Source organism: Sceloporus occidentalis, unplaced genomic scaffold (genome assembly GCF_023333645.1).
Source record: "Sceloporus occidentalis isolate IW3139 unplaced genomic scaffold, rSceOcc1.0.p SCAF_78, whole genome shotgun sequence".
Classification (NCBI taxonomy): Eukaryota; Metazoa; Chordata; class Lepidosauria; order Squamata; family Phrynosomatidae; genus Sceloporus; species Sceloporus occidentalis.
This window is the reverse complement of record NW_028317058.1, coordinates 4,355,196-4,380,703: the sequence shown is the minus strand read 5'-3', so window position 1 is coordinate 4,380,703 and position 25,508 is coordinate 4,355,196. Positions and strand designations below refer to the sequence as shown.

The window sequence follows — 25,508 nt, the reverse complement described above, 5'->3', positions numbered from 1 at the left end:
TGAAGCACTTCCATTTGTTATGTTCTTTTGCTGAGCTGAACTACGCAGCTGTCCCTGTGTGTGTGTGTGTATGCGTGTGTGTATGCGTGTGTGTATGCGTGTGTGTATGCGTGTGTGTGTTCTAGAGGCAGGAAGTCTGAAAGAGAATGAAAACAAAGTCCCCTTAAAAAGAAAAAGGAAGTTGCATGCAATTTATTTCACTTTTTCTGCACTTAACTCTTTCGCTTCCCATCATTTGGGAAGATGTCGAGAGACCGGTAGTTAATCTGCGTGTCCTTTAAAGCCATTCCTGCGAGTTGGCTGCGTCTTGGATAAATCTAGTTTGCTATCTTTTGTATTGCGTTGTTTTAAGCATTCCACCATTTCAGCATTTTACTCTAATTATTAAAGAATTCTGCCAAATGTCTGTTTCCAAGATAGCTTTTGCCCAATCAAGAAGACGTGAATGACACAAGCAATGTTTGGTTGAATGGAATATTCTTTAATGTAAATTAGTTTACACCAAGCACTATGTCCGAAGTTCAAATACGGATAAATTCATACGTTTTCATGAGTCCTACATAGTCCTACTTTTAGTGAAATCAGGAACTGAGGGTGATGGAGAAATATAAACAACCAAAATAAATATTTCAAATAAAAGCTGAATTCTGATTGGCTTCTTGGTCCATGGAAACTGACAGAATTCAGACCACCGTTACTGATCAGAAAGTTATTTAATATGCATTCTTTAAAAACAGAAAAAAAAAACATCACTTCTAATCGGCGGCTGGCAACTTCTCGGTAAAGGCAAACATTTTTACATTTAAACCTCTGACCCCTCCAGTTTTACCCTTTGACCTCTCAAACATCTCTTCTTTACTTTATTAAATCTATTTAATGTTTTTATCACATCTCTCTTCTTTCCTCCAAGATCCTTTACTCCTTCCTGATAAATTATTGTAATGACTCAATTTCTTTCCAAAGGTCGTGCTGACAAACGGGTCGCCCGTAATCTCCTTCCAAACTCCTTTAAAGCAAACGTGTTTGGGAAGTATTGTAACCGCGGCACGACTAGTACACACGTGTTAGACTTATATGTGAGGCATCTAAAGACGTCGAGGGAAGGGCTATATCTGGATAGTCACATAATGGCTTTTATGGGATACGATGTTTAGAGAATTTGTTTTCATTGACCCTGAAAGCCCAATATAAAGGGTTCAGCCCGGTGATGTATTCATCCAGGACCTGCGACATTGTGTGTGTGTGTGTCTGTGTGTGTGTGTGTGTGTGTATGTATGTATGCGAGAGTGAGGTATATAAATACAGAATTTGACGGCAGATCCATTCGGCCCCTCTGGCCTGCCCCATGGGGTAGAGACTCCATCGTTAATCGGTTTCTGTTCTTGTCTTAGATTCAGGAGTCGTGTGCCGATCCCATGCGTGTATAGACATTTTTTCATATACTCTGATCGTTGTGTGCAGGCAAAACATTTTCCAGGTCAATTGCAATTGTGAACAAAACGTGTGAGCGCTGGGTATTAGTCTACTTAAAATGTAATCTGTGAGACGTTGGGGTAATCCACGTACATCGGTTTTATACCTTCCTGCCTCTTATGTTTTCTCGATGTATTTACTCTTATGATAAAAGCCCGAGAGTATTTATTTTACAGGCATTTGCATCTCAAAGGATCTTTTCTCTCCCCGCATGCAGTACTAATGTCTTCAGTTATAGCAGTCAGCAGAGATCAAGCACAAACACTGGGTTCAGAAAGCCTTGCTCTTATCCAGTTTCCCGACCTAGTTAATTGAAAGGGATTTTCTCCGAGGGTGTTTTTCCTCCCCTCCCTCCTCTCTATTGCTGGAAGGCTAGTGTTCGGGGCTGCCTACCATATGCTGGACGTTATCTGGCTTTTTGTTTTGGTGCTCGTTGTACAGGCTCTTGTGTCTGCACAGAGGTTATTTTCTGAAGGGGATCTGTAGTGTTGTAGTCGCGTTGCCAAGTTGAATTGATATTCTTTCCAAGAGGAACACAATTCTCTGCGTTTTTTGTTTTTTTTCCCCTCCTCTTAACATGGTTTATTACAAAAATACGGTTAGTCCAATAAAACGTATTCTACAACGTTCTGCTACTTTGCAATTATGTTACTGGACTAATACGGCTACTCGTAACTACATGGTTCATTATCGTGACTTGACTTTTTGATGTACCCACACGCTTGTTTTCCCGTATAGTTTAATACATATGACAGCGGAGTGCCATCTTTGGATTAACGCTCCTTTCCCTCTTGTAAATGCATAGATATTTGTTGGTATTTGGCCACCCATGCATTTGCCTTTTCTCCATCTCTATGGATGTTATGTCTCCAGGGGGTCTAATGACATGCCCAGAACACATGCCCAGAACACATGCCCAGAACATGCTCCTATCAATATCAATGGGAGCACTTTTCTACCAGAGACTGCTGATTTAAGCAACCGAAAACTAACATTGACTTAGAATATGCATTCTTCATTGACGGGGCTGCATTAAGATTGTCTCTTTAAACTTGTCACCTGAGTTGTTTTTATGTGTGCTACAAAGTGTTAAGACAACACTATACTTCTGTACTTAGAATGTATCTGATGAACGTTTTCAATCCAGGTTCTTGTTTATCATGGCAGAAACACATGCTTCTAACCCTATTCATCTTAAAAGGGTGAAAAGCACATTATTGCTGAAATAGTTTATAGTATGAATGTAATCTGATGGGTAGTGTATTCTCTAATTTAATTGTATGCAGTGTGTATAATGTTTACACATATGATTAAACTTCACACCAGCTACTTGTGGCTGTTAACGTCCTTTTATGTTTTAATTTTTTTTTATTATTTTTTTTTTTTTTTTGTAGCTTCTATCATGATGATTCTCCCGTGCTGAAACATAATACATTAGCTGTGTTCTTTCGTATTCTTGAAAGGTTATTGATTTTATTTGTACTCTTTATATCCTCGGCTCTCGGATGTCCAAAATGTCCTCGGGCACTTCTGCTCTAAAAAGCAAACCAGCAAATATTTTCAGAGCGCTGCTTACGTGCCTTGCTCCGGCCAGTCGGAATTAATCTTCCAGTAGTTGTAATACGAGAGCAGGGAAGCACGGTGGACAGGCTGGAAATTGTGCCACCGCGCACCCTGCCCAGCAACCTCGCTAATGATTTGATCTGTGCTTTGTCTTTCCTGCAGCCGTGACATGGAGAATAAAGAAACACTCAGGGGCTTACAGAAAATGGATGACCGCCCAGAGGAGCGCATGATCAGGGAGAAACTCAAGGCGACGTGCATGCCAGCCTGGAAGCACGAATGGTTGGAGAGGAAGAACAAACGCGGCCCTGTGGTAAGCCTGGTCTCGCTGTCATTTTATGGAGTCACACTGCCCTCTTAGGTCAGCCTAGGCTAACATGAAAACGTTATATTGTTTCACATACGAAGCAGCAGCAATATACGCTGTGTGTGTATTCCAGTGTGCAATGGTATCGTTTTTACATGGGAAGTCCGTAGCTAAATCTGCCAAAAAAAAAGTATTTAATAGAGACGTGGTCTATTACTCAGTAGATTAACTCAGTTAATTTTGGGAAGGACTATTGGGTTTCAATCACGTTGAGATTTTGTGATGCAAAACACAAAACCTCTGGAACATAAAAAGTCAAAATACCAGTGCAGAGACCACACACACTTACATAGACGTTGCACTAAATAGGTTAATGAACCTTTTGTCCTCCCCCATATTCTTTGTATACATAAGAGGACACACACTTGAGGGACGGAGGGTGAAGAGGCTGGGAGTGCATCGCCCCGAGAACGGCTTAAACTCTGGAGATGCCATGTGGTCCTAAAGCAGACTTCATAGATTCTTCAATACCTACCTAACTATATATAATGTTTTCACTTTCAGACAAATACATTAATTTTAGCACACGCCAGGTTAATTATTTTGATTATATGACTATATAACACCTTTTTAACCTACTTATTGTTTTTCTTTTATGTTCTAGATTGTTAAACCAATTCCCGTGAAAGCTGATGGATCGGATTCTTCCAAAACGGACTCCAGTGGTGACCGGTCTCTGAACGGGTTGACCCACCTGCAAAAAGGAAGGCGTAGCCCTTCGCCTAGTAGCTCGTCAAGCTCATCCAAATCAACGAAGCCAGATTCTCCAGGAGTACGGCGGAGAGGAATATCTCCCATCCCTGTGAGTTCCAATCTGAAAAATTCCTTATGATTCCGTTTAAGAGATTGAAAGCCATTCACATTATCTGAATGTTCTGCTTCATGTTCATTACATAGTAAGTGCTAGCAGGCCTCCTAACTGATAATGTGGCATGTTACATGTTTTATTATAAGATGCACCTTTTACTATGAAGTGCTTATTATTTATTGTGTGTAAATTTACCACATAGCCTGTTATTCACACTTTCCTATTATACTTGTGCTAGTAGAATAAGAGCTTTTGTTTGCAGTTTCAGAGTGGACGTGTTACACCGCCCCGAAGAGCGCCCTCTCCTGATGGCTTTTCACCGTACAGTCCCGAGGAGACCAGCCGCAGAGTCAACAAAGTAATGCGAGCCCGACTCTACTTGCTGCAGCAGATTGGACCCAATTCTTTCTTAATTGGTGGGGACAGTCCTGATAATAAGTACAGAGTCTTCATTGGACCTCAGGTAAGAATGCTTTTAACACATAACCAGGAATGTAGCATCTAACACTAAATAATGTAGTCGCCAGCATGTTACAGCCTTCAAACGCCGTCTTTCTAACCCAAAGATCACACCGATAAGTCTACCGCTAATGTTTTCCCCAAACTAAAAGTCTCTCTCTTACAGACGTGCAGCTGTGGCAGAGGCTCTTTCTGTATCCACCTCCTGTTTGTCATGCTGCGAGTGTTTCAGCTGGAACCTTCAGACACCATGCTCTGGCGGAAAGCGCTAAAGAATTTTGAGGTGCTTCATCAACTGTGTGTGTGTTTTGGTCAAATATGGAAAATATATAAAGGGACATTTTGGGCTTTCGAACGAGAGGCTCAACTGACAACGCAGATATCTGCCCTCTGGTAGGCTAGTGTTCAGTTGGTGTTCTCAAATTAAAACACGCTGTACATTAAACATTAGCGTTTATGAGCATCTAGCCCGTATTCAGGATCTAATCAAAAGACTTATTCCTTTGTGGTTCATTCAAACATGTTCAGGGTACCTAGTTTTATTGTACCTGCATCCTTCTGATACGATTCATGTCGCTGTTGTGGTGCTCAGATAGTTTGGGTGGCTTAGTGTTGAGCTGTGTTTTTCTGTAAACGTATGAGATTTCACACCTGCTGTTTTCTTCTGTTAGGTTGAGAGTTTGTTCCAGAAATATCACAGTAGACGTAGCTCAAGGATCAAAGCTCCATCACGTAACACCATCCAGAAGTTTGTGTCACGCATGTCAAATTCTCATACATTGTCATCATCTACCACCTCAACATCTAGTTCAGATGCCAGGTTTGTACCTAGGAATTGGTGCTGAGAGTTTGTCTCCTTTATTTTCATTATTGACACAGAAACTAATAATAATGTAGAGACCCTCATGCATTATAAAATCAAACAATAAATTGAACACAAATAAGATGTGATGGTACAGAATTAGAGGGGGCCCTGCGCTTGAGAGATTACAATCTTCTAGGCATAAGGTGAAAGGTGAGGATTGCAGCTCAGATTTAACGGTTTTAGGCCAATGCCATCTTTGCTATTTTTGATGACGCGCTATATAAAATTATATTTTAGAAGCATTAGCAGATACGGTACAAAGGAATAATGGATAACTAGTTAAGCAGTAGGTTAAGTGTTGCTTTCAGGACTGCTATACATTAGGCAGTACTGCATGTCCCTTATTGTCAATTGTCACATTTGCTGGTCCAGAAGGCTAGCGTACCATTGGCACGCATCTTTGCCCTGAATGGGCTGCTAGGAAAGGACATGTTGGGAGCGCGTGAGCTTGCAAATGTGAGCGAATTCCAGTGCTATTAAACCTTTTAGAATTTTTGACCATGTGAATTGTTATGAATGCCTTTATCAGTTTTCATCTGAGGAGGCTACAGTTGTTTTATTTAAGTGAAAATTAAGCTCGAGATTAATTAGCCAGGTGTATTCCACGTATGCCATTTGATTGCATTGTTTGTTTTTATTAGTTTGACGTCTGTTAAGAATTCTGTGTATCACTGAATATATTAAGTAATGGTGGTTTTCATAATTTTGCGTGAGACATGTAGCTCTCTTGGAAGCATGACTGATAACACTAATGACCATCATTCTTTTTAAAGGAGCACTTCAGCCCTATTTGCGTGTTAAATACCATGATGCCCTTGTTGCACATAGTCCGGAGAAGGCCCTTTGTAGCCATGCTGGTTTTACCTGGGTTCAGTAAATGCAGCTGAGATGCATCCTCCAATATGCAAGCTATAAAATGAGCTCTGACGTGTGTTTAAAAAAATAAAAATACCGCTGTAGGGACTACAGGTTCCTTTTAAGGCAAACCTACCGGTATTATAACAAGAATAGATGTCAGGGATTCCATATAATAAAGTATCAGCCTTATTTAGGATGTTTGTTCTCCGAACCTAGACCTGGACGCAAACTAGTTCAGTATGACAGAAGCAAGAATAACAGACATATTTTTGTTCCCAAATATTTCGTGTTGTATATACGTATATGATAACATTCAATATTCCTGACATGTATGCAGTATTATGGGCCAGTTCCGGCAAGCCTTTCCTGCAAGAATGGCTGCGATGGCCCTACATAATACAGTGCCGGAAAATTTGTGTGAAATAGCCTCAAACTCTCTAGATAAGTCAGACTTGGCTCCATGCAGAAGAAGCTCCGCTGCTTTTTGATTTTTAGGGAGTTTAAATGTTCTCATCCTGCCAAACTTAAGTTGAGTGCGGCAACCCCATTGGAAAGACAAAGTCTTAGTTATACCTATAAAACTAACCAGATCACCAACACTGTTGTGACGCTTTCTATTCCTTGTAATGTAGTGATTTTCCACTTGACTATTTTGAACCATCTGACACTGAATTAGTTAAGTACACCTAATATATCCAAAGTGCATGAAATTAATCGTTTTTGTTTGTTTCTTCGTCTTTGGCAGCATGAAGGATGAAGAGGAGCAGATGTGCCCCATCTGTTTGCTGGGCATGCTGGATGAGGAAAGCCTGATAGTATGTGAAGAAGGCTGCCGAAACAAGCTGCACCATCACTGCATGTCAATTTGTACGTCACCCGCCGCCATACTGCATGACATTCACGGTCACCGGTCATCTAATAATCGCGTAGATGTCAGGTTTTTACTTTGCGTTACTACCGGCACCTAGGGGACTTTGTCACTGCTATGCAAGACCCAGTGAGCATAATTAGAGCTTCGCCTCTGTGTGAATTGGGAGTCATTTCAAAATATTACTGGGGGAAAAAACCCCCGGGTGACAGCTTTTTACATTCAGTGAACGTTGTTTTGGTATTTATTTACTAAAGCAGGCGTTGACAGTAGATTTATGGTTGCAACTCCCTAAATTATCTAAACTTTTAAATTATCTAAACAAAATACATTTCTGTTCAAAAATCACTGAGCGTCTCCTGCATGGTGTGTTCACTAGGTGTCTCCAAGGAACTTTCATATTTGATATTTGCTTTGTACAGAACGGCTTCTGAGCAGACGCTCGCTGGGATTGGCCCTTTATCATGTAAAATGAAGCGCGGGAGAACAAACTTCAAATCTGCTGCCAACTTCCTCGTTAGTGAATAAAACCTTACCTACAGTTAAAACGATGATTAAAACACTTAAAATGATAACCATTGGACAACGATATACACTTTAAAAAGTGTGGAAATATAATGAAACGCAAGCTTCAATAGGCTTGTTGATCGTTTACAATTGAATACCTTTTTTTTTAAATCTCAAATGCAATGCAACATCTGTTGCAGACCTTCCGATTTTTAGAAATGTTGTATTTTGTTGCAATGCTGCCTCTAAGTGGACAGGACTATAAAATAACTTATAAAATTCACAGATTCAGTATCCTTACACTCAGTATATAGAATATAGCGGTCAAAATAAAATACCTTCTATGTCAACATGGGGATGATTAAAAACAAAATAAAAAAAACTAAGGTACAGAGCCATGAGGATAAGGACTTTGTTTCCGTACGCTCTGTTATATGAGCTCTGTCGCTTGTCTTTGCCGGTACATATCGCCTTCTCAGATTTACAAGCACGGCTCAGAGAGGTTCATATCTTGTACTCGGACAGCTGTAATTTGGTTAAATGCTCTCAATACATGTGATCTGCTCAAAAGTGGCTCATGTAACAGTGCCTGAGGAACCGTTGTCCTGCCCTATGTAGAGAATTGGCAGTTGAAGTACAAATAATAAGACACACAAATAGGATAATGTCAGTATATTGCTGGATCTGCTTTTGTTTGTGTCGGTATATCTAGGTCAATGTCTTTTGCAATCGCTCGCCGACATCTGTGCTGCGTTGATGAGTTTACATAACGTATAGAGAGAGCTCTAACCAGCACTAATTACAAGACGTGAATTCTCTGATCTACTAAACATCTGCAGCAGTGGCTTTAAAAGTCAGGGGGTATGACGTCAAATTCAGCAGATATATTTATTTAAAGGTAAATGTAACTTGTGTAATTATAGTAAACTTTGGGATTTCCCATGGATAACGGTGGACAGTATGTTAACATAACATTAGTGCAAGACTCTTCACCCCAAGGAGCAGCTGGAGCTCCGTCTCAAGTCTTTAGCATCTTGCATCGCCTTCATTAAAATTTACTGGTCTGTTTTACTGGGTGTTGAGCGTGCTCAGTTTTATCATTTTCTTGTATTAGAACTATCAAGCAGATGTTGCTAAAGGCAATTGGTGTACTCTGTGCTTCTCGCTGAGACTGCTGTATGTATTTAAATGTGTCTCTATATTGCAGGGGCTGAGGAGTGCAGAAGAAACAGGGAGCCCCTGATTTGTCCACTTTGTCGTTCAAAGTGGAGGTCACAGGATTTCTACAGGTAGATATAATGAGAGATCTTTATGTGGGACATCTTGTTTGTAAGTTGAGAAGCAAGACTTAACATTATATCCATGTCTTGTGTAGAATAAAAGTACATTTTAAGTACCCATCTCACCTACCTTTACCCACAACTTTTTAAAGAAACTTTACTGAAATATTAGGCTAACCAATAAGCTCCCTGTATCTTAATTTTTTTTTGTGTGAAACATGGTGCAATGACCATCAACAAACACCAAGTTTCCTGCTCCCGGGGCTTGTGAGTGCATCACTGATTGAAGAAGGAAAATAAAAGTTCCAGACCGCCTCTTTTTAATACAGTTTGTTTTTGTATTTTGTAGCCATGAGTTACCTGGTCCTGTGGATTCTCCTCCCGTCCATCGTGCTGTTCAGCAACCATCTCTACAACAACCGTCTACAGCTGGGTCCCAAAGAAGGTCGCAGGACTCCAACTTAAACCTGACACATTATGGAGTCCAGCAAATTCCCTCTGCCTACAAGAGCATGGCTGAGCCATGGATTCAGGTATCTTGGCTACGTGTAAAATCTTGAGGGATTCGCTTGGGCTCAGTTTACTGTTTGTAGTCTTTGTTTACCATCTAATGTCCTGCCTTTTCAGAAATAGGGATAGTGTGGTGGGTACAACTAAGGGTTATGGTAGGAAGCTCGTGGGCAGTAGCTCTTCAATACCCAAATTTCTACTTACTTAGATGTATCCACTACTAGACTGCGTATATATCATATAGAGCTGGGGATGCACATGCATCCTATAGTAATTATACCAAATAACGTCAATATTATTTTTGGTTTTCAGGTGTTCGGCATGGAGTTGGTGGGCTGTTTGTTTTCTCGCAACTGGAATATTAGAGAAATGGCCTTGCGCCGTCTTTCACATGATGTCAGCGGAGCCCTTCTCTTAGCAAATGGTGAAAGCACTGGAAATTCAGGCAGTGGGGGTACCCCTAGTGCCCCACAGGCTGCTAGTGGCTCATCTCAATCCAGTATCTCAGGGGATGTTGTGGTGGAAGCATGCTGCAGCGTACTGTCTATGGTGTGCGCTGACCCTGTCTACAAGGTGTATGTCGCTGCTTTAGTAAGTGTCAGCGCTTTACTTTTATATCTCGTTTCTTTGTACCAGCTTCCCTGTGATTAAAGCTAAACATAGACTCATGAGCTTCGGCCGGTAGTAACTTTGTCCACTCTTTCTAGAAAACCCTGCGAGCCATGTTGGTGTATACTCCCTGCCATACGCCAGCGGAAAGAAAGAAACTGCAACGACTTCTCAACCCGGTGGTGGAAACCATCTTGGTCAAGTGTGCAGATGCCAACAGGTACATTGAACCTACTACTGGGCTGCTACAGCAGTATGCAAAGGATGAATACTGTCAAAAATATTGTCTTAATTCAAGCAGATCAACTTGTGAAGTCCTGCAGTCATCTATAGACTTTTATCACGCTCTGTGTGATTATCCCTCCCTTATTTCTGCTCTTCCATTAAGTTGCTGATGTAGCTGCCTTTATTATGGTGAGGTGCGGGGAAGCACAGGAATTCAGGGCAGAAAGTTAATGGTTATGGATGTTCCCCCGTCACACAAACACAGAATTTGACTGCAGATAACAACCATTACATTCTATCTATACTTATACTTTCACTTTCAAGTATCTCCAAAAATGTACATAGACTAGAAAGCAAGCAATAGTTACAAGTAGGTTTAGTTAATTGACTTTAGCTAGATAGAATCTGTGCTTTTGAATGAAGACAGATGACCATTAAATCTTGTCTGACCCCCTGCAGCCGGACAAGCCAACTTTCAGTGTCAACGTTGTTGGAGCTATGCAAAGGGCAAGCTGGAGAGTTGGCGGTCGGAAGAGAAATACTCAAATCTGGTAAATTATTGCTTTTTTATTTCTTGACGGTTTTGTGCATCTGAAAATAAACCAAACCGCTAACAAAAGAAAAACTGGAGAAATGGGTAGAACTAATTATAAGACATACTCACCCAGGCATATATTTTGCATAAATATATATTGCCTTGTGACTTGTTTATATTACACACAGACAAGTGTGTCCATTCTAATTAATTAAAGGTACACAATCTTAAAGAACACATTGTCCTATGAAACTTGAGCCGTAGACTGTTATTTTCACGTTTTAATCTTATATATCTGACATTTCATAAACCTATAACATGTTAACTGCAGGCTGTAGGGTTACTTTTTCACTTTCACACCTATTCATGCTTCAAATCTTGCATTTAAACTGCAGTATGTTAACATTATTATTATATTACAGTATTATTCTTGATTAGTGTTATTGACCCATGACTAATGATCCATAACCTATATATATATAAAATATATGGGAAATGTTTATCTTGGTTAACAACATTTTTATGAAGCATGTATAAGCAGTATGTATATGTTTGGGTTTTTCTCTTCTTCTTCCCTGTCAGGTTCCATTGGAATTGGTGGCGTTGACTATGTCCTAAACTGTATTCTCGCCACCCAAACAGAAGCTACCAACTGGCAGGCTCTTCTCGGCCGTCTGTGTCTAATTGACAGACTTCTTCTGGAGTTTCCTGCTGAGTTTTATCCTCACATTATCAGCGGAGAGGTTTTGCAGGCTGATGCAGCAGTGGAAAGGTATTGGGGAAAACACAATGGAAGAATATGAAATTGGATTTACGTAAAGATGCCGCGGACATTGTACATTCCAGTTGAATGATATTGTGATAACAAACCGCCTTAAGAATGTATGTTCATTATTGTCCCCTCTCACTTCACAGGTATAAGAACCTGCTGTCCTTGTTAAATTTTGCCTTGCAATCTATTGACAATTCACATTCGATGGTGGGGAAGCTGTCACGCAGGGTGTTCTTAAGTGCAGCAAGAATGGTTGCAAGAGTTCCTCATGTGTACGTCAAATTGCTGGATATGTTAAGTGCAACCAGTTCAACACATTACATCCGCATGCGGAGACGTCTAATGGCGATCGCTGAAGAGATGGACATTGTCGATGTTATCCAACAGGGTCTTGAAGATGTTCAGGCCTTCGAACACCGCAGAGAAGCATTTGTGCAGCCTTCTGCCCCTGCCAACTCCCCAGTAATCTCACAAAATAATTCCCCCGAAAATACTATGCAGCTATCAAGGAAAGTGGGCAGAGATCGTTGTGACTCAAAATCGGATTCCAGCCCCGAGGATTTACGCAATGAACTGGAAGTCATGTCCTTAGGACTAAGTTTGTCCTCTGTAACAAATGAGCAACCAAAGCCTGCTGTTCAAACAAAACGTAGACCACCGAGTCAGTGCTTGAACTCTCAGTCTTCCGCTCACCCCCATTCCCTTTTCCAAACTTTGCCTTCTCCCACTTCTACCCCTTCTGTGCCAGCTGGCCCTGGCACAGATGCCACAAAACCTAAACCTCAGGCTTTTACACCCTCTAAATTGTCTTCTGCTTCCCCTCAAACGCAGAGGAAGTTTTCACTTCAAATACAAAAGCACTATTCAGGAAGTAAGGAACCTGAGAAACTTTCTCCTGTTTTCACTCAAGCAAGACCATTACCATCTCATCAAATACACCGGCCAAAGCCATCTCGACCAACAATCGGTGACAACATGGGCAAAACAGGAGAGTCTCCAAAAGCCCATATGACTCTTGACTTGAATGTTTCACACTGTGAAAACTGCGGTAATAACATGAATGCAGTTATACCAAGTGATGACACGGTGTTCACACCTGTGGAGGAAAAGTGCCGACTGGACGCCAACACTGAGCTCAATTCTAGCATGGAGGACCTTCTGGAGGCTTCAAATTCAGCATGCGATAGCACCGTCACCTTCAAGTCTGAAGTTGCTGTACTTTCTACCGAGAAAGCAGAGGTTGATAACACTTACAAAGATGATGTTAGCCATAATCAGAAATGCAAGGAGAAAATGGAAGCAGAGGAAGAAGAAGCTCTAGCCGTTGTTTTGGCAATGTCCGCCTCCCAGGATGCCTTGCCAGTTATACCCCAGCTGCAGGTTCAAAATGGGGAGGACATTATTATAATTCAGCAGGATGTAAGTTTGCATTTTCTTGATACTTATTAACGTACATCTATCAGAGCCCGTGTGTTAGGATATATAGAATAACCTTGGAAAGCTAATTCTTCTTATTTTGACCTTACTACCCCTTGTAGTATAGCGTTATAGTAGGTGGGGGTTGGCAAAAGTCACTAAGGATCTAAACCCCAAAAAGCCTATCTGGATGTGACCGTGAAGCATTATTTTCATGTCTCTTTTTGCAACACATAGGAGTTTGAATGCTGATAAGAATAATGCGGCCCATCTTATCTTCCCGTTTCTTTTTCATGCGTGTTTAAATCCCCTCACTGTATTAACAGCTGTTCTACTTATCTACCACCCCCTTGGTGAAGTAAAACTTAAGTATTTCACATCTAAGCCTCTGACGCTCTACCTTTAGAATGATTTCTCCTCCTTTTGAAATTTACTTGTACTTTCGTTGGAAGCATCCCTGTTTTCTCTCCTCCAAGGTATCTATTCTTTCTTGATAATTTTTAACCTGAAAACCGTTCCTAGTTTATTCACTAATCAAGGAGTTTAAATCAAATATTTAATCTCATAAATTCAAATCAGCAGTCTTCTTGCTGTTTTAAAAGCAGAAACACTCTTAATTTTAATGTAATTTTAATAGTCATAAAATAGCTGTAGTTGGTATAATCATGGTAATAATAATGCCTCTTCTGTAAACCAACATTATGGAGAAAAATATCCATGTCACTAAAGTGCTATGTATTTTAGAATACTTCATGTAGAAACTTTTGCTAACTAGGATTTCATTATATGTATACTGTTTATGCTGTCCACATACCAGCAGGAAGGTTTATTTTTTTTACTTTTTATATTTTCACTTAAAGCTTATCTTTTTCATTTCTTTTGAACTTGTAATATTTTTTATGTTTTTTTTTTTTTTGACAGACTCCGGAGACCCTGCCTGGACATACCAAAGCAAAACATCATTATAGGGAGGAAGTGGAGTGGCTAAAAGGCCAGCAGATCGGCTTAGGGGCTTTTTCTTCCTGCTATCAAGCTCAGGATGTCGGAACTGGAACACTAATGGCCGTTAAACAGGTGACTTTTGATTTAGCTTTTTTGCAAATAAAGAAACGCTTTGTCATTCAGTGGAGTAAATACTTTTCACTATCCAGCATTACTACCCTACCTTTTCTTTTGTGTATTATTGTGTATAGGCTATAATATGTATAATGCCTAGCCTTCAATTTACTTTCCAGTAAGCGACTAAAGTAATGTATTCGTTTGCTGAGCCCATTTGGCTGAACACAATGGCTTAGGCATTTGCAGTGAACGTTCCCTTCTGTTAAGCAGTTGCCAAATGGAAAGGCTTCTAATCCTATGTGTAGATAAATGTACCCTAAATGAAAATGTTCCACTAAGGTCGCCATAAAAGTGGATTTTTAACTGTTTTTTTGAATGTCCATGTTTGATAGGTAACCTACGTGCGGAATACTTCAGCCGAGCAAGGAGAGGTAGTTGAGGCTCTCAGAGAAGAAATAAGGATGATGAACCACCTATCTCACCCTAATATTATTAGAATGTTAGGTGCTACATGTGAAAAGAGCAACTACAACCTGTTCATTGAATGGATGGCAGGTAAGAGCCATCTGCATTATGGAATAAAGTGAGGAAGTAATGATTATTTTCTGAGAATTAATTGGCACCACATCTATCCTCTAGGTGGTTCTGTTGCCCACCTGCTGAGTAAATATGGAGCATTTAAGGAAACTGTAATCATTAACTACACTGAGCAGCTGCTGCGTGGCCTATCATACCTGCACGAGAACCAGATCATTCACAGAGACATAAAAGGTATGAATCGCCAGGCTGTGTGTAATAGTGCTCTATAGTTTCTCAAAGTGATCCCCTTCTTGGAGGCAATTTAATTGACCACACACACAACCATGTCTATTTGTACTACCTCTTTTTTTTTAATCTAACATTTGGGGGACGCAGGGAGTCCTACTATAATACATCCATTGTGTAAAAAAACAAACACATTAGTAATTTGAGAGCACGTAGATTTTTCAGGGACACATGTTTTTCCAGATCCTAAATTCATATTTCTCTGCACATTTGTTCAATATTGCATTGTTGTTGGAGTGTGATTGGTATGAGTCTAGGCATAAGTAGGTCTATGTTTGGACTTGACTGTATAGTTAGAGTAAGCCCCAAAAGATCTCAAAGGGGAGACATTGCGCACAAGAAGAGATTGAGAACAACTCAACTTAATAGCCTGCCATATAGAACCTCTGTGGTTGTTGGTTCCCTTGTGCTGAGGGCGTTTGCCTTGCATTTGAGTTCTAGACCCGATATTTCTGGAGATTTTTCCTTTCAAATGCCACAATGGAGCTAAAGCTTGACACATCCTAGTGAGACATGCTATTAAGTTGCTTTCTGTTCTTCTATGCGCTTTTGTGAATAAACTGCAAAACTGTGAAAGAAAATTCTTGTTCTTCAACCTTTCCGTCATTGATGTTCTGGATCATTGGCAGGCTGACAGATAATGATGATCATAATCTCTTGTAAGATTCACTGATACAACGCAAATAATGAAGAAAAGCACCCTTAACCACTTTGCAACCTTAAGACTATTACATCCTATAATACAGACCCTAGATGACAGAGGATGCGATAGTACGTCCTATGGCAGGGGTGTCCGAGTTTTTTCTGCAGTGGGCCACTTCATCAGAATTGTATACGTGCGCGGGCCGCACTCATTTTTCACTATGTGAAAATATGGCCTTTAAGATATGCGGATTAAAATAAAGTAAATGACACAAAACCTTTACTTTTCCTCTCACTGATTTCTGGGCCTAGAAAGTTTTGTGACTACAAATTTAGGATTCTGGATAAGTTAAAAGGAAATAGTTCTATTTATTTTAGGGATACACCGAAATGAAAATTCTGGACCAAAACCGAAAATTCAGGGTTCACTTAGCCGAAACCGAAAATGACCCCCCCCCACATACTTTTAATAAAAGTAAGTTACACACCAAAATTGTACAAAAAAATTATATATTATGATTGTTAACAGCAATCTCAGGCATACCCAGATTCCAGCATGTACTGGTTGGCTGGGCATTGTACCAGTAATTTTTGTCCAATTTTAGTGTGTAACCACACTTTTATTAAAAGTAACACACCACAATTGGTCAAAAATCAACAATATGACTTGGCATGATAGGAGTGTGATTGCTAACAGCAAACACACTCTTTTCATACCCAGGCAACCAGTAAATGCTGGAACCTAGGCATGATGGGACTGTGAATGCTGTTAGCAGATTGCTGTTAGCAATCACACTTCTATCATGCCAAGTCACCAGTACATGCTGGTACAGGGTGGCCGTAAGTGCAGACCCCATACTGCTGGCAGCATCAATACACAAGGGGGCCAGCTAGCCAGGTTTCAGCATGTACTGGCTGACTTGGCATGATAGGAGTGTGATTGCTAACAGCAAACACACTCTTTTTATACCCAGGCAACCAGTAAATGCTGGAACCTGATGATGGGACTGTGATTGCTGTTAGCAGATTGCTGTTAGCAATCACACTCCTATCATGCCAAGTCAGCCAGTACATGCTGGTACCGGGTGGCTGTAAGTGCAGACCCCATACTGCTGGCAGCATCAATACACAAGGGGGGCAGCTAGCCAGGTTTCAGCATGTACTGGCTGACTTAGCATGATAGGAGTGTGATTGCTAACAGCAATCACAGTCCCATCATACCTAGGTTCCAGCACTTACACATCCATGCTATCACACACACACACACTCATTCATTCATTCATTCATTCACACATTCATTCCCTCACAGGCATACTCATTCAAACAACCTCCCCCACCCCCTTACCTGCACAACAGCTCTCGATGCCATTCACAGACTTCAGCAGGGAGCGCGGCCTCCCTCGTTCTCCACACAGAGGAGGCAGGACTGGAGCAGAGAATAGACCCTCCCATAAGTAAGCGGCAGGGCTTGTGATCCTGGCTGCCGATCTCACGCGGGCCGCACCTCGAGGTCACGCGGGCCGCATGTTGGACGCCCCTGTCCTATGGGTTTCACACCGGCAGGAAATGGGGATCAGGGTGTCTTTAGACAGCCTGGGGTCTGCCTTGTCAGCAACGGCTAGTATTGCTAGCCTTCCTGCTGACCAATCCCTCAGGAATAAGAAAAAAAATAACCTGAAAGTTGGTGCATTCTCTGCTGGCAGTGTCAGTCTTGGGCTCAACAGTGCAGAGCAATGGAGCCCTGCTTACTGATCGCTCTGTGATCAGCAGCAGTAGGGATCAAAGTGAAGAGTGAGAAGCTGTTTCTCTTCAATAATATTTTAAACAATTAGTTAAAAATGAAACAAAATGAAAAATGAATGTTAAACAGGCTGTAGTGGTACCCATGGCATCATAAGGGGTACCATCAAGTTGCAAAAGAGATCCTGGAAGTCTTTAAAGACTTATTAATCAAAATAAATTATTACATAAATAATTTAAAAGTTGATAAATAAAAATGTTTTCTGCGAGGGAGCATTTTGCTTTAAAATTAAAAACGTGCATGTGAGATTCTATTCAGAAGCTGGACGTAAATTTGTAGAAGAAATTCTAAGTAAAAGTGGCAGAATATGCTAAAAACAGCAAAAAGCTCGGATGGCTTAGGGTGAAAGATCTCTGTCACAAAGGGGTTATATCATGACCCTGTGATGTTTGACAACTAGCTTGAGCCTGGTAATGGGGAAAGCATAGTTTTCTTTTTTCCTGGTATGAGTCCTATATTCTGTACATAGAACAGTTTAGGACTCCTGCAATGCGCTGTTAATTTTTGATTATCTTTTCACACGTGAAGCGTGCATGTTTGATTACCGTATTTGCTCGATTATAAGACGAGGTTTTTTTCAGAGCAAATGCTCTGAAAAATACCCCTCGTCTTCTAATCGGGGTCGTCTTATAATCAGACCTCAAATAGAGGTCTGACTATGAGACTAAGATCCAGATCCCCCGCACCGCTGCAGGGGACCTGGATCCTTCTGTCTCCCTCCCATTTAACACTCCCCCACACACACTTACCGGTGCGGGGAACTCTGATCTCTGACAGCCGGGGAAGGTCTGCGCGATGGACCCAGACAACCCCCGCTGCTAGCCACACCTCCTTCCGAGTGCAACGTAAGTTGTCTACGCGGATCGTGTGGACGTCAACCCACTGCCCCGGTATACAGCAGGAAATTGGAAGCACCGGTAAGTGTGTGTGTGGGTGGGGGGGGCTGTTAAATGGGGGCATAGGGCATTTCTGGAGGCAGAGTGCTCTATGAAATGCCTTTTAACCCCCTAAATGCCACTCTGCCCCATAATATGCCTTTTAACCCCCTAAGTGCAGATGTGCGTAACTGGAGGGCAGGTTGGAAAATACAAGGAAATAAAAACAAAAAAATATTTTTCTCAATCATAGCTCTTATTAAAAAACGTAATAGTTTAGATGAATTAACATTTACTGGTAAAACATTTTTCCTATAGGGTCGTCTTATATTCAGGCTTTTTCTTTTTTTCCTAAATTAATATTCAGATTAGGGGGGGTCGTCTTATAGTCAGGGTCGTCTTATAATCAAGCAAATACGGTACTTTGCCCGTACAAACAAATGAAACCAGCGCCAGACTTTGGTGGTGTTTGTTTTCTTGGGCATCCTCTTTACAAAACCAGACAGGACTTTTCCCAGCTGTATGTTAGATAATGCTTAACCACTAGTCCTAGTTCATTGGAATCACACTGGTTGTCTAGACCTTAAAATAACCTGGTAAAGTTTATTAAAGCTGATTGCTTTGGGAATGAAAGATTAAAGCTGAGTGCTCGCTCTTTTTCTAGGTGCCAATCTACTCATTGACAGCACTGGGCAGCGGCTGCGAATTGCAGATTTTGGAGCAGCAGCTCGGCTCGCATCAAAGGGCACTGGCGCTGGGGAGTTTCAGGGACAGCTACTGGGAACCATTGCATTCATGGCACCAGAGGTAAGTCTGGTAGCGAAATAGAATCAGAGACCAAATCGGCTTTAGGTGTTTAGTGTTCTTCCCCTGCTGATTAAATGATCACCTTAAAGGGGGATAGTTTAGTGTCCCATACAGCCCACACAATGAGGAATCCAGTACTAAAATAATACATTCATGAGACACCCAAACATAGCCTTTCTTGAGCACTGACTGGCAAAGCGCTCTTGTTGAAATTAATGGGAATGCCTTCTGCGCATGTGCTGGGCGTCTCATTAAAGTGCCTGTGATAGCTGCAGAGTCCCTTAAGTAGTTACACATTTCATGAGATCTACCAAAAAAAAATGTTCATTTCCACTTTAGCAATTCCTCAAATATCTGTATTGGGTGTAGATGACTTGTGGAACCTCGGGTCCCATGAATATCAGCTACCCTTTGGTTTCTTAAGCTGTGGTAAGATGTACGGTGGATGAACTGTAAAATTGAGGCTTGTTTCCTATTTTTTCCTCTGCTTTTGTAGGTGCTTCGGGGGCAGCAGTATGGAAGAAGCTGTGATGTGTGGAGTGTTGGCTGCAGCATTATTGAGATGTCTTGTGCCAAACCACCGTGGAATGCAGAAAAGCACTCTAATCACCTTGCTCTCATATTCAAGGTAAGAGCCAAAGCGGGTCTCGTCCTTAAATATATTAGATGTATATGGGGTTATAAGAGGTTTATTATTTCAACTGGTTGTAAGCAATTCTGTTACAGTTTATATGGCATACTGTCACAGGTAGTCTGAAGCACATGCAGGTCAGCAGGCTTTTTTTTCTGCCCCTAATTTTTGGGCTTTTGATAAACCTGGCACAGGGGTTGAGAGGAGTAGTCGCTCAACTAGGAAGCCTGGTCAAACAATTTGCAAGCCTGTCTTGTGTTTTAATGAGCCAGGCAATACGTACATTTATAGTTCTGTATAATAGACTAACATGTTGAGGACTGTTTATGGTACTCATGAACCAGAAGAAATCCTCAGAAGAAAGAAGAGCTTCTATATGTATATGTGTGTATATATGTATGCGATATATAGAGATATAGATTATATAGATATATAGCTTTTTTCTTGCCACATGTAAATGGACATGTACAATACACAAACCTGTGTATTTTGGCAAAACTAAAAAATAAAAAAAATGCATCGAGCATCACCCAGTCAAGCTTATTGTTATATATATACACACCGTATTTGCTCGATTATAAGACGACCCCCCAAATCTGAATATTAATTTAGGAAAAAAAGAGAGCCTGAATATAAGACGACCCTTTAGGAAAGGAGGATCCAGGTCCCCTGCAGCTGCGGGGGATCTGGATCTGGATCTTAGTCGTCTCATAGTCGGACCTATTTGAGGTCTGATTATAAGACGACCCCGATTATAAGACGAGGGGTATTTTTCAGAGCATTTGCTCTGAAAAAAAGCTTGTCTTATAATCGAGCAAATACGGTATGTATATATATAATATGCGTATGTGTATATATATATATGTATATAATATGTGTATATATCTTTGTCTTGTTTGTGTTGTGGCATTTTGTAATGGACAGGCTTATGCATGGATATCTTGGAAGCAGATGTGTCTGTGTGTGTGTATATATGTATCCTATCTATCTATCTATCTATCTGTATAACTTAAAATTTTATTATTTTAGATTGCAAGTGCCACAACCGCTCCAACAATCCCACCGCACCTTTCTCCTGGTCTGCGTGATGTGACCCTGCGGTGTTTGGAGCTTCAGCCCCAAGACAGACCTCCTTCGAGGGAGCTGCTGAAACACCCTGTCTTTCGAATAAAGTGGTAGAAGAAACTGTAAAAGGAGAAGACTTTAAAAGAATAATTGCTACTGATTGCAGAGACAATGGGTCCTGCTGAAATGCAGCAGCGTGTCCTGTTTATCAGCCGTGGTGATAGGCCCAGTATAGAGCATCCCTACCCTGTGCATGACAACTCAAAACCTTTGGAAGCTTCAGACGAGGATTATATTTCTAGATGAAATATACAGCACATATTTTTGACAAACTGTGCCTTTTGGAAGACCCCTTAAATTGAAAGAAAATGTTATTCCTTCCCTTCATTGTGCTTCACAAACACACACATATTCTATTCAGTGTATTGGAACCTACAGAAACGTGTGCATGTCAGGAGGCATCTGGCGCATGTGTTCTCCGTGGATGTGTGCACAGTATATGATGTATGTGCAAAGTAGTGTTTAGAAGCCTCCTTTAAGAGATGTTGTCATGGGGCAAGGGAATACTGTTTGAGCTCCTGGTTCTTTTTTTGCAGGAGATCCCGATACAAGGCCATCAAGATTTTGCAATGTGTAAATACTGTCCACACTGTGTCCCGCAGCCGTTTCTATAAGGCGGCTCCGACTTTCCGCATCTGTACTGGCACATTCATTCTTCTCTTGCATCATAACAATTTGGGTTTTTTTCCCCTCAAGAAATGGATTCATCTGTATTTTTGTGATTTCTGTCATTTTTAATATTTGGATAGGGCTTTGGTTGCTCCACCTGTTGCATCCTTCTGCAAAAATACAAAGCAGGCATAATCTTAATTGGAATAATGTTCTGGAACATTCAGGATTTTTTTATTCTATTGTGTAGCTTTTTAAGTTGTAGTTTCCAAACCAAATCAAACGTATTTTACATAATCACGTTTTATGTACTTTTTAAATAGATTTCTGCGGGTTTTCTTGTGTTGTACGTTATGAGTAGGATGTGGCTGTTATGCAATTGAGCACTTTGGGTGCCTGTGAGGGTAACCATTGCGTTGCCAGCCTTGCTGACACTCAAAGGGTTAAGTGTAAAAAAAAGAGAGACAAAAAACTACTTGAAAGTGTATTTCTACATTTGGAGGACTGTTGTGCATCAGTCAGTGTCGCGTTAAATGCTTCCTGCATCTATTCAGCGGGTGATGCTTTTCGTGTTCAATTTTAAGCATTCTATTTTTAAATAGTTTTCCTGTTATTTTATGCATGGGAACTTAAATTAAAAGGCAGCTGGTGCATTGCTTTCTTTTCTTTCGGTTAGATTTTCAATCAAAAATGGCTTGTTTTGTATTTAACTCATTGGAAGCCCCGGTTAGTTTGTTGCACATTGAAAAAATACACGATTATTCCAAAACTCAGGATGAAAGAGATGATAAAATAAGCTATTGTGCATGTAATAAAAATGTACTTTCCTTGCATCTAAAAAAAAAAAAAAAAAAAGATGCAAATAACCCTGAAACATGCCTAACACCGAGGTGTTAAATGTGAACGTCAAGCCGATGAGATCCAGCATTCCTTATTGTGTGACAGGCAAGCAAGTTCCAAAGAGTTAAACTGTTCCTAAATGTGAAATTTGGTAGCTCTAACTGTATTGTACTTGACTATTATGCCACGGCATAAACCTGATTTATTTTTATTTCTTCCCTTAAGTCTTACTGTTATTGTCTTGCTGCCATTGTTGCTTTTTATTCTTGTTTCGCATACTGGAAGATTGGTCTTTGTAATGAATAATGCTTCTCCTTACAGAACTGAACCTCATCTGATCAGTGTTATAACTTGTTGATTCCTACGCTTCAAACTCTCTTCCATGTTGCCGTCACCCTCGTTTCCTTCAGCTTGCTGGCAATTGTGTTTTTTTTCTTTATGCATATTGTGTTGTAATCTTATTTCTTTGGATCAAAGCTGGACTGAATACCTGTATAATTGTGTTTTTTATTTTGTGATGTCCTTTAACGTTATTTGGTACTCTTCTTAAGTTGTAAATAATGTCTACTGCTGTTTATTCCAGTCTCGACTACCTCAGGTGTCCTTTTAGATTTTTTTTTTCTTCTTCTACCAAAGTTCACAATGAGACTATTATTTGCTGTATGATTCCTAAGATTTCCAGGGCTCGAGGGCTAATCTTTTAGCTCCTTACTGTGCAAGCTAATGTTGCAGAAATCTCTGGGTTAAGAACATTTGGCTTAAATGTATCCTTTATTTTAAATATATCAAGATATATTTTAATTATTAAAGGTTTTTAACCCACAAATGGATTTTATAGTATAATTTGTATGTATTTCTGGTGTTTTTGTCTTTATAGTAAATCCAAGGTTTTGAACAAACTAAGAGTCTGGTTTCTTTTTGTCAATGTTTTCATCTTCTTTGCGATATTAATTTAAATTATTTTGGAATTTTTTTTGGTTATCCTTTTTGTAGGGGTGGGAAATCATAATCTTCTAGGGCTTTTGCTTGGCTACAACCCTCTTATTGGGGCAGTAATGGCCATTTTTAACATGATGTGCTAATTCACTTCTCACTTTAGTTAACATTATGACAACCCCAGTGAGCTTCTGCTCCAATGATAGCTTAAATGGCCCTGTATAAAGCATATTTAAATCACTAAGATTTCTTGAAAGTCACCTCACTGATTGAATTATGTGTTAAGCAACGCATCTGAGCCCTTCCTCTAGAGAAATTTGACAGGGAACATTGTGAATCAAGGGAGTTGAACCCAAAATTGGGAAGCTCAGAGGTTTGGCCTGACAATAACAGACTCAATCAGTCCTGTCATGCAATTTACAGCACACCTCCATAATTTTGTCCTATTACATTCCTCATATTTTAAGTTCATAAGAACACCCTCCCCGGGCATTTTGTGTATTCAAAAGGATAAAACCTGAGTGTTTTAAAACATATTTTATAATATATAATGATTGACCCCTAGGTAACCCATCTCATTTTACAATACCTTAAATCCAGTGCTGGTGATGTTAACACTTTAAGGACTGTTGTTCAAGGAATATCCTGTATGCCCCTAGATCAAAGAATATAAATTCATACTGGCTTAACCCTTTGCTTGCCAGAGGCCTGGACATGCCAACTCAGTCGTTGGCATCAAACTCTGAGCTGCCGACAGAGGGTTTGGTGTCCTGAAGTAAAGCAGTCCCTCCTGCAAAAGGGGCACTTGGGCTGTTTGTTTTTATTAGACTTGGGCACAGGGGATTTTCTTTGTATTCGACAAAATTCGTACAACATTTTCGTTTTTTGAAATCCCATTCGTTCAGGTTGCCATGGAAACAAGAAATAAACGTGTAGAAAAAAGTCTTAGACGCTGTGAGAAGTGGCAGGCCGAGGCTCACAAAGTCTCACACGGAAGAATCTCACTCTGTAAAATGCTTGGTTGCGGAAGAGCAGTGTCACAGAAAGCAGTAACTGTGTCATGAACAGATCCCCTGCCTGCTCTGCTGTTTTATAGGCTCTCCATTACTAGTCTGCATTTTTATTTTAAAGATACAGCACAGCCATTGGACAAGCCCTCAGCATGATATGACAGGAGTGAGCCGATTGGACAAAGATCAGCTCACTCAATGTCCCTCCTCTTGATGCAGACAAAATGGCGAGATTCTCCTCCTCTTAGTGTGATTAAAATGGCGGCGGCGGGACTAATGAATGAAGAATTAGTATTGCATTTGGACGGTAAAATTTGGCACTGAAAACAAATGCACAAGTCGAGTTTATACATGCAACTACACATACGGATACTAGGTTGTATTTAACAGGGTATTTATAATATCGGTTTCCTTGCCATTCCAGGTGGCACAGGAGAAGAAGAAGGCTCCGCCTACCAGGTAGGGCAGGAAATACTATAAAAAAAGGAGACCTCCCCTTCCTCCCCAGTGTTGTTTCCTGCCCTACTCAGGTAGCGGTTAGGCTGAAGCTTACCTCTACTTCCTTTTTTTTTTATTTTCTCGGAGCCCCGGGGGGGCGTCCTTTGTTGATACCCGGCAGAGGTCCCGTGTGGATCCAGGGTTCGTGCGGCAGCCTCGGAAGCTGCAACTCCGCGTTCATCGCGGCAATGCACACGAGGCTCAGCCCTCGTTCAGCTCTGCCCACAGCCATGGTTCACTCTGTCCCGGGGAATCCTCAGAGTGTGGCACGGCAGGAGAGATCTCTAACCGGCTGTGCCGGTTTCTCGGCACACGTTCATATCTCCAATCGGCTTCACTTCCGGTGCAGCGACCTGGGGTCACGAGAGGTCAATTGGCTGGGAATTTCCGGATGTGAGGTTTCCGGTCCTGGGCACCTAAATGCCTCTATAAAACGCCAGAATGGGTAAGATCTTTCCTTGCTCTTTGTTTCTGTGCTGTAGTTTTGTATCTACTTCTCTGCTATTGTGCCTGAGGATTGTTTACTGCCATTTCAAGTAGGTGTTGCCCTCTTGGAAAAAGTTTTATGTTGCCTATGCCATTGTTTTCTGCAGTTACAGCTTGTGGTTTTTCTCCTCGGTCATGTCAGATAAAAATCAGGATATCCCTCCTGAAGCCTCCCCACATAGGAAATCTGTGGGAAAGAACAAAGCCTGCTCATCCTGCAAAAAGACCCTGCATGACCCTTCGGCCAAA

The 25,508-nt window shown here is 40.8% G+C and overlaps 1 protein-coding gene across 1 annotated transcript in view; it reads left to right on the top strand.

The window, feature by feature from the left end:
* LOC149285537 (mitogen-activated protein kinase kinase kinase 1-like) overlaps positions 1-20,934 on the top strand; it is a 41,391-nt gene extending 20,457 nt beyond the window's left edge. The window contains exons 2-20 of the mRNA XM_089495285.1: positions 3,199-3,349; positions 4,008-4,205; positions 4,474-4,674; positions 4,837-4,953; positions 5,342-5,490; positions 7,139-7,260; positions 8,976-9,057; positions 9,398-9,581; positions 9,871-10,149; positions 10,266-10,387; positions 10,852-10,943; positions 11,510-11,699; positions 11,843-13,118; positions 14,037-14,189; positions 14,567-14,729; positions 14,814-14,945; positions 18,982-19,124; positions 19,621-19,752; positions 20,785-20,934. Of these exons, the coding sequence (XP_089351411.1) occupies positions 3,199-3,349; positions 4,008-4,205; positions 4,474-4,674; positions 4,837-4,953; positions 5,342-5,490; positions 7,139-7,260; positions 8,976-9,057; positions 9,398-9,581; positions 9,871-10,149; positions 10,266-10,387; positions 10,852-10,943; positions 11,510-11,699; positions 11,843-13,118; positions 14,037-14,189; positions 14,567-14,729; positions 14,814-14,945; positions 18,982-19,124; positions 19,621-19,752; positions 20,785-20,934 (4,036 nt within the window). The remainder of the gene's footprint in view (positions 1-3,198; positions 3,350-4,007; positions 4,206-4,473; positions 4,675-4,836; positions 4,954-5,341; positions 5,491-7,138; positions 7,261-8,975; positions 9,058-9,397; positions 9,582-9,870; positions 10,150-10,265; positions 10,388-10,851; positions 10,944-11,509; positions 11,700-11,842; positions 13,119-14,036; positions 14,190-14,566; positions 14,730-14,813; positions 14,946-18,981; positions 19,125-19,620; positions 19,753-20,784) is intronic.
* Positions 20,935-25,508: the final 4,574 nt, after the last annotated feature.